Genomic DNA, 9,609 nt, shown 5'->3' with positions numbered 1-9,609 from the left:
TAAAACGCTAGCGGGTCGAGGGGCGGGGAGGACCTCCGCGGCTGTTGTAGCGTCGCCCGTAAAAACGCACTCGTAAAATGGAGGGGTGAGGCGCGTGGCGCGCTGTTGCATGGCCGGGTCTACACGGGTCCCGCCCGCTGCGCCCCCCGTGGCGTGACTCGAAAGGGACCCGTTTTTTTCACGGAGTTAGCCGATGGGCGGAGCTTGACGTCACCTCAAAAAGTCACGTGGGCACTCCAAGATAAAAAAAAAAGAAGGAATAGAAAACGTGGTTGTGGTCACGTGGTTATTTGTTAAAAAAAAAAATAAAAAGGCTGTTTCTGCGCTTGCGCCTGTGTTGCGCGCGTTGAAAACGGAACTTTGAAACGCGCTCACAGTGGGTCCTGCGCGGCTTCTCGCGCGTTGAAAACGGAACTTTAAACGCGCTCACAGTGTCCTGCGCGGCTCTTCGAGTTGAGTAAAAGTTTGAGATGATGGACCCTGATTCGGCGGACGACCCACAAGACGTGATTATGAAGGAATGCCTCCGAGATCTCAAGAAAACTGGTGACAAGTGGACTGGCTATTTGCAGTCCGATGAAGAGCTGCAAGCGTTCGAGAAGAAGTTAGCAGCCGTTCATGTCCAGTTTTCTACGACGTCGTCAACGAATCACAAGTGTGGGGCATGTGAGTACTCTTGAAGTATGAAGTATATATGCTCTACTAATGTAACGTGACGAACTAGCGATGTTCACGAGTACATATATGTACGCATTTTATATATAGTATAATGCAGCCACCACGGTGGCCTAATGGTTATGAGGCTCGGCTGCTGACCCGAAAGACGCGGGTTCGATCCTGATGCGGCGATCGAATTTCGATGGAGGCGCAATTCTAGAAGCACGTTTGCCTTACGATCTCGGTGCACGTTAAAGAGCCCCAGGTGGTCGAAATTTCCGGAGCCCTTCGCTACGATGTCCCTCTCATAGCCTGAGTCGCCTTCGTTAACTGGCCGAATATTATACTCGCTGTGTGTTCGATCAGCCATCTTATTGTCACGGTCTTGTTATAGTAATTAACGCAGCAAAATATTTACAGCTTGCAAATGGGATTTCAATGATACACAAGATCTGAACCACTCTTGCTTTTTTTTTTCTGGGGGTGAAGAAAGGGGGGGGGGGGGGGGGAGTAGAGATCGTTCTCGTATATAATAGCAGGATATGTATATAGCACAAGCCATCTAAACAAGTTGATCCACGCTTAAAACTTCTCACCAGAAAGTTAGAAGTCGTAATTTATAGTTGTAAAACCTTTTTCGTCATGTTGCATAGCACAATTCACTCTGCCTAAAACCGCAAGTCACTTAATTCAGAGAAAGATCTTTGGAACCTAAAATTTGCAAGATGCGGAACACTGGTTTGTTTGTTTTTTTGCAAGTGTCAAGCTGCTGTGATTAGCCTGTTTTATGTGCTAGATAGATTCTTGGGTAGATGTAGTTGGGTTTGCGGGCCGTGGGGCAATGGGTTATCCACATTTCGCCCCGGGCGCCGCTGACTTGGTCTTTGTATGCAGATTTTTTTTTTTTTTAAGCAGCTCGCCGCGTGGCCCACAGTCCGGCGACGGTCGCCCGGCCGTTCTAAAACAAACAGAGCAAATGCTGCTGGCAGAGGGCTGCCGAGCTAAAAAATAAAAGCAGTAACGGCAGCGAGGGGTGCCTGAATGGGACCCGCTCCATGCCTGCGCAGTGCCTGCGTGTCTTGCGCCCCGGCGCATTGTTTAGGTCCGTTTTATGGCTTTTCGAGCGCAGTGTCAAAGAAAGCTTTGAGGACGTAGCTTGAAGAATGAAGCTCTCTTGGAAGGCTACTGGCGGGCCATCCTCTGGGTGCACGTGCGACGGTCGTGCAGCTGGATGTCGGTTAATGAGCTGTGTTTGCTCTGCTTCTGGCCAGCGGGGCTCAGATGCCACCCTGTATCTGTTTTTAGAGCACCGGCTGGTGGAAGTTGCGCTTGTGTGTATTTTGTTGTCATGTTGATGTTGCTTTTGGAGTTTGTGGAAAAGTTCGATCGACTTCTTGGAATGCTCGCGGTCCTCGCGAGCAAACAAGCTCGTGGGCACCGGTGTGTCATTGGTCCCTTCAATTTAAGAGAAAATGCTCCGATTGGCTTTAAGAAGCTCATTCCTGATTGGTCGCTAAAATGGTCCCCAGGATGCTGGGGAAACGGATTTAAAGAGGCGTTTTGGCACCAAAAGGGGGTGACTTGGGCAGGGGCTTTTGGTGGAGAGTCGGAGTCGTGAGAGTACGGACAGGGCCAAACTTTGCGCTGGCCACGTTCCGAAGAACGAGGAGCCCCTATGTGTAGCACGAGTCAAGTCGGTCAGGCAGGACAGTTTCGTAGGGGCGAGCTTTGGCCTGACGCTCCTGATCGTTCTTGATGGCAGCGACCACACTGGTCGATGTGTAAAATATGTAAATGGTTTAATAGATAAACCAAGCTGTACATTTCTGCCGAGAAGTTTGCCTACGCCTCATCTTCCTCCTGCAACGTGTCGCGCCCAAACGGACCCCTAGGGCCCCTAAGTCTAACTGGTGTCTCTCAGAGTGTACTTTTTCCCTTTACCCAGCTCAACTGATGTTCTCTTCAAACCGGGGTACAGTGCCTGTTTCTCTGGACATGCCGTTTCAAGTCGTCCGACAAGTGGACAAGGACTGTGTGCTTGGAATTGGTCACCATAAGGACAAATGGGAAAGCACTAGCACTGTAAGCACCTTGTGATCCAAACAATATTGTAGAGTAATAATGAAAATAACAATCATTGGTGCAGTTATTTTTTATTTAATTGTGTGCAGGCTGATGACACATTTGGCATATGTTTTCGTTAAGCAAATGATTATATTAAGTATTTATAAAAATGAGTCTCGGTTTAGTGATTAAAGTTTAGCTTCAGCCCAAGTCCTGCATTCATGGGCTGAATCCCATGTTTCGACAGTAATTCATCTTATATGCATAGTCGCGTTATGAAGCCATTGGAGATTGTATGGAGGACCATCCAGGGTCGAAGGGCAGCCTGGGCAAAGAGCACCAACCCGAAAGATGGGCGAGTTCTATGAATGATGTCAGCAGCTGACGCTGCCCGTCTAATTTCCTTGTTTGCCTACAAACGGGAGTCAGTTAACAGCAGTTTCTGAATTATATAGGGCAGCGCAGGCAGCTGTCTATATCAAAGCATTTCTTAAGCAAAACAGACCATAACGTTTTGCAACTTTCTGGTTACAAATAGGGTAGTGTTTTGGAGGCAGAAAATTTTTAAAATCCTCTAGCTAAACATACAGACCCTGTGCATATGAACTACATAAAATCTGCAGTAAGGTACTGATTTCATTGCAATAACGTGCACAGACAGTGGTAATTTTCATGTGTGGCTATGCTTTTAGGCACAAGATCCAACTGACTGGTCCAGCGAAGTCTTTTGCAAAAAAAAAAAAGATCAAGCTGCAAGGAACCAAGAAGAAGGGGTGCACTGCAAGCATGCATCTAAAGTGGATCAGCATGTACCCAGAATTCAAGGTTGGCCACTATTCACGCATTTTATTGAACAATGCAGTGAAGCACAAGTCTTATCTCCGAGTTGGAAAAACAAGAAGAATAAATTTATAATTAGGTACACAGAACATACTGCACAGCATTTTCAGACACATTTCAGACCAATACTTTGACCAATAGACTTTTCAAAATTTCAGTGTACAGCTCTTTTGCTGAAACTATGGCCTATGGTTTTACGCTTCTCTTTTACAGCAAGAGCTGTTTATGCGAAGCTCCTCATAGCACCTCACTGAAGCACCAGTTATAATAATTAGATGCGGAAGAAGCAGTAGCTCTCGCTGGATATTGCACCAGGTGTCAGGCCTTAGCCTTTTCTTTTTATGTGTTTAAAAGTTCAGCTATGTGCTTTGCCTTAGATTTTAATTTATAATACTTCCTACACTAAAGCATAAAGCTTCGGCATTGAATATGCATATTTTATCATGACCATTTATGTATCCACATAGTATGATCATGCACCAGATTGTACCGTAAGTTGATTAATACCAAAAAATCAAGTTTATGCTCTGCTTTCACTGCAACACACAATTTGCACATTCTCATCTTTATACTTGCCAGGCCTTTTGTAATAATCATTTGTTTGCTAAGTTTAGTGATCCTGTTGAACAGGAAAACAAATTAAATCAGTTTCTTTTACTTGTAATAATAAAACCTTCTTGTAACCTCGAGTTCATCCTAATCGATTAACAAGAATTGCTATGTGGAAAAAGCAAGCCTAGTTAATGTCATTGGAGGCATGAACAAAGGCATTTAGAAAATTCATGCTAAACCACATTTCTTTCACTTGGCCCCTGATAAATTAATTATTTTGCTGTTTAATTTGTCAGAAAGGATCTTTTCCACATAAAAGAGTGAGCTTCTTTTATTGTGTTGAACTCTTATTGTGATAAGATTTTTATGTGTTCATTGTTCTGCTTGCATTTCAGGTTGACATCCCTCAACACACAGGGATAGGAAAATCTCTGCAAATGAAGGCGGCAAAAATAAGAGAACTTGAGGAGCAAAAGGCCCATGTAAACTGCAGAACCGAACAGCGCATCTATGTGGCAATCTCGCCCATGAGTTTCCACCATGCTCACCAATTTGGTGAAATGGCAGGCTTCAGCCAGACTGTAAACAAAGCTGTGTCGGCACGAATTCAGGACCTTGTTTGTGAGGGCGTGACATCGGTACAGGAAGTGAAAAAGTGTCTTGACTATTACGTACAAGACGTTCTGTTTGGAGGGAAAAACAAGCCATCAAGAAGCTGCAGAGCATTCTTCCCAACACAAGAAGACATACACAACCACATACAGGCTGCTCTTCGCAGAGATAGGTTTAGCTCTTTTGATCAAGAAAATGCTAAGCAGTTAATTGATAAATATCAGAGAGAGGAGCCTGATAGCAAATTCTTTTACAGACAGTATCAGAAGAAAACTGAACAAATCAATAGCCTTCCAAGTGATGACGTTTTGGAGCAAATGGAGCAGGAATGCGAGGAAACGCTACTGTTTTGTTACCAGTCAAAATTTATGAATGAAATGCTCATAAAATATGGACAATCAGTTTCATGCCTGGATGCAAGGAACAAAACGACAGACTATGCTCTGCCACTTTTCTTCATTGTCGTGAAGACAGCACAAGGCTACATGTGTGCCGGTGTTTTCATAACGCAATTTGAAACGAGTGCCTGCGTCGCAGAGGCCTTTGAAGTGTTCAGGCAGTGGTGCCCCGACTTCAATCCGCAGTATTTGATGATTGACTACAGTCAGGTAGAAATCAATGCACTTCAGAGCAGCTTCCCCCAAAGCCAAATCACAATTTGTGATTTTCATAGAGAGCAGGCATGGGGAAGGTGGCTAAACAGGTCCGAGAATTGCACTGTTGCAAAAGATGTCCTCTTTCTGCTGCGAAGAATAGCCAATGCAACCTCTGAGGAAGAAATGAATCAATGTATTAATGATCTCAAAGCATCTCGGCATTGGGAAAATGAAAAATTCAGATGTTACATTGACACACATTGGCTGAGAGTGAAAGAAATGTGGGTGCGTGCATATAGGTTAGGCTATGATGTAGTGCTGACGACAAATAATGGCACTGAAGCACAAAACAAAATCTTGAAGCAGTATTACATCAAAAACAGCCATGGCAGAAAGTCTTTGGCAATGCTGATCTCTACACTTGTCAAGCAATTTCTGCCTGACAGACAACATCAGCACCAAAGGAAGGTAATGAGCCTGTCATCATCGTACCGGACATACAAAAACAACATCCCAGAATATTTGCACAACCGGCCACCAGCTTTTATTAAGCATGTAATGCAGAGGATGTTCACTGCATGCGAGTACACGCATGAAGACATCAAGAGAAAATCTGCGGTAGGGCAGTACCTCGTACAGTCGCAGTCGTCATCCAGCTGGCACACGGTGGATTTTGCAGGGCCGAACTGCACGTGCATGGATTTTGCAGCAACAAAGTTTCCGTGCAAGCACTTTTGTGCAGTGTTGAGGCTGACCGAGAGTTCATTTTCTGACCTTCCTGAAAGCTACCTGAATCGGCCTCATGTTGCTGTGACAGCCTGTGCTACTGCTGATGACCAAAAAAACGAACCAGACAGCCAGGAAGGGCATGGAGGAGGAGCAAGTTCACATGAAGTGACAGCTCTCAGCATACCTCTATGTTCTTCGAATCAGCTGAAGATGAAGCGAAACAACTTTCGAAGCATAATGGAGAAGTGTGGCAGTCTCCTTTTTTACTGCAGCGATTCTTCAGCTCTAGACAAAGCAGCGGAAAAACTGGAGGAAGCCTATTCTCTTCTTGCACAATCAGTTCCGTCTACCAGCGGTCTGTTCATCAGAAACTCCCCAACAAAAGGCTGTTCAGGCCAAGCATCCCACGCTTCACAGAAGGATGCTGTACGAGCAGCACCTAAGATTTTGCAAACAAAGGACGAACAAGGAGCACTGGCGTACTAGAGGCCGTGTTGGGAAACAGGCAGATGAGCTGCGCAAGACCATTAATGTTAACCCCTTAGAATAAGGAATCGCTCAGTGGGGCACCATGATGCAAGAGGAAAATTTCACAAACAAGGAGCAATGATATCTGGAGCTTAAAGCACCTGGCCATGACAGATGCCATAGTACAGGGCTCAGGATAAATTTTCATGACTAGAGGGTCTAGAATGCGCTGTCATTGCACAAAATAGAAGAATCGTCGCATCTTGTCCTGGCTGAAATGTTGTCACCTCAATTGGGATTTAATCTGCAATGCCATGCTGAACAGTGGAGTGCCTGAGCCACTACAGTAGGTATTTACCAGTAAAAGTGGTTGCTATGGGACCAGCTGTACCGCATTTCTTAGGTGTGTGGCTTATTAGGAGAACACATTATTCATATAGTGAAGATGGAGGATAGGAGGATGCAATTCAAGATTTCTTATTCATTCTTGGCCCAGTTTAACCACCATCATGAGATACTTTCTCCCTCAAGGCTGAACCTTCTTATGCTTAAGAGTCAACAGATGGGACAATTTTTGACATGGTAATAATCCTATCATCTTGACTATGCCCTCAGTTTTGGTGAACCACCAGAGTGTTCTGCAATAGAACTACAGGAAGCTTGAAAGCTTTGCCTGCATCTCTATTAAGGCTTACTCCCTGCTTGAGCCTTGCTACGTCAAGAAATCAGTCTACTGCATCTGTCCACCTCGGCTTGTGGGCCTCTCCTATTAAACGAGACCATTCTAGCACTGCACCTGGACCTCTCGGCAAGGCTGTAGTGCATAGCCACCTGCTAACGCGATTCAGGCTTCATTGTTATTTAGTCACACTGTGTGTCAGGAAGTGGCAGCTGTACCAATTCAACTTTTCCTCTGTTCACGTGCTCCCCTTATCATGCCATGTAAGCTTGTACAGCGACGACGCCACATGCCTGCGGCTGAGTTGTCACGCTCATCTTTGCTGGAAGCATCCAGGGTTAGTTGGTGGGTGCATTAATGTACTTCTTCAGACTTTGGGTTGCTGCTCCTCTAATTCATATAGCAGTGTCATGGACACATTTAATGAAGCACACAGGGTGCTTCTCAATTCATCACACACTCTAACCTGCTACTTGGATAATTCCCCACAATGGCCTTTTTCTGCCACTCCCTGCAGTCGTCCCAGGCTGTCACCGTGGTAACACAGTAAAAAAATATCATTCACACCTTGCACAGCATGCTTTGAATATACCTGGGCAGGTCTCCGTATCAGATGTTTAAAAACCGTCCGGTCTTTGCGCACTCGAATCGGTGAAAGTTGCAATGCCTAAAAATGATATTCAACATCGTTTACAACCAGATAAAACTAGATTTCCAGACATACATGCAGTTTAACACGTCATGACCAACCCAGATGAAACACAAGGCGATTTTGGTACCTCAATACCGGACCAATGCGGACACCAGTTCCTTTTTCCCCCCCCAAGGACTATTGCAAGTGGAACGGGTTGCCAAATAAGGTGCCTGTCAATGTCCGAATCTATTTTAGCAGCCGTTGTTCTTTACTTGTGATTGCTTTGCATTCCTTGTTATTTCAGAAGTGCCAAAATTTGCTAATAAATGTTGATTTTTCGCTGTATAATTTTGTTGTTTTTGTATTTTTCTTGTTATAGTATGACAATGATTTGTAAAAAATATAACTTGAAATGCTATGTAATTGTTCCTGTCTTAGCTGCCAAAAGGTTGCCGGCAGTGCTGAATAAAATAAAAATAGAATAAAATAAATGCAGCTTTGTATAGCTTCCCCGATGAGTCATGAAATGCAGTGGAATGCTTGTTCAGTTATCGGAGAGAAGAAAGCTAAAGCAGATTTCAGTGCACTGGCATTCATTCTCCGCAGTCTTCAGACAAATCTCCAGGGAAGAAGAGGTCCTGCGTTCACAACTCCAATCTTATTTGTTGACAATGGATCAGGTCCAATGTACTCTATGTAAAGGGATCTGAAGACAGCAAACAGGCACTGAACTCGTGTAAACCTCATATCAGTACCTCTTCAATTACTCTGTGTATGCAGCATGTATAGCCGAGTTTTGGCTCATAAGGAATGGCATACAAACTTTATTTTAACCTATTGCTCTCGGGCTGCCTCACGTGAAAGTCGTTCAGTCAAATCCATTTACAGCCAGATTCACTGGTTTTTATTGACGGGTGTTTTCTCGGGGAAACAGCAAAGGGAACAAGCACATATTACATTTAATATAGCTGTATAAGCACTGAACTTGCTGCTTTGTAGTTACATGACTGTGAACACTTTTTGACATCCTTTTGTCTTGTCTTGAACCGTGGTTCACTAAGCTTTCTTCCTTCTGATAATGTTTTGGTGTTCCTGGCAGCCAGGAACTAGCTGAAAGGAGTGCCTGCACAAGTGAATTGTCTACAGCCCGTCGCAAGTGCCCGGAGCACAGTAATGCAAGTCCCGCAACCTGAAAGAGTTCTGCAACTAAATACTGTCATATCACTTACTGTTCCATCATGTATTTCGACGTTTGAAGCTGAGTAAAGGCGCGCCTAGTTAATGCAAGTTCTCTTGGCAACACATCTTCGAGATATGTGCTGGGGCTTTCGAATTTCTGCACGTAAGGAGACTCATGTGCACCCCTTAATTTTTATTACTAAGGCTGAACAGCGCCAGACAGCGCGCTCAGACATACCCTGCCTGGCCTCTCGGCATGGCTCGGCTAGCTGTGGCTAGTTTCCGCAACTCGGTGACTCGGCTCATCTCACATCTGGCCGGTCGTTCTCCGGCCGCGGTAGGTCGCGGCAAGCGCGACAACATTATTTAGATTTTTGTTTTGTGACGTCGGACGACGTCAAGCTCCGCCCATCGGCTAACTCCGTGAAAAAAACGGGTCCCGACTCGAAAGCCGCGCGGCCGTATCCTCCCACGCATACGCGGCGTACGGGCCGTGCACGCCGGTTTTGTGGGCAGCTGTGCTGCAAGGAGCCACGCTACACGCCTGTGACGTACAGAACACTTCATTTTTGCCGGGAGAATATGGTTTCGGGCGTCGA

At 45.2% G+C, this 9,609-nt stretch overlaps 1 protein-coding gene and 1 long non-coding RNA gene across 2 annotated transcripts; one reads left to right on the top strand and one right to left on the bottom strand.

Annotated features, from left to right (window-relative positions):
* Positions 1 to 304: 304 nt before the first annotated feature.
* On the top strand, positions 305 to 4,647 carry LOC144098371 (uncharacterized). Its single transcript, XM_077630961.1, has 4 exons — positions 305 to 666; positions 2,603 to 2,739; positions 3,414 to 3,546; positions 4,509 to 4,647. The coding sequence occupies exons 1-4, from the start codon at positions 471 to 473 to the stop codon at positions 4,511 to 4,513; spliced, it is 471 nt and encodes a 156-aa protein (XP_077487087.1). The 5' UTR covers positions 305 to 470; the 3' UTR covers positions 4,514 to 4,647.
* On the bottom strand, positions 2,999 to 9,329 carry LOC144098372 (uncharacterized). The gene is made up of 3 exons (XR_013307179.1): positions 9,061 to 9,329; positions 4,662 to 4,796; positions 2,999 to 3,046 (listed from the first exon to the last, which is right to left on the bottom strand). It is a non-coding gene; the product is annotated as an uncharacterized LOC144098372 (long non-coding RNA).
* Positions 9,330 to 9,609: the final 280 nt, after the last annotated feature.

Source organism: Amblyomma americanum, chromosome 7, assembly GCF_052857255.1.
Source record: "Amblyomma americanum isolate KBUSLIRL-KWMA chromosome 7, ASM5285725v1, whole genome shotgun sequence".
NCBI classification, from domain to species: Eukaryota; Metazoa; Arthropoda; class Arachnida; order Ixodida; family Ixodidae; genus Amblyomma; species Amblyomma americanum.
Note: the sequence above shows the minus strand (reverse complement) of the source record. Positions and strands in the feature narration are given on the sequence as shown.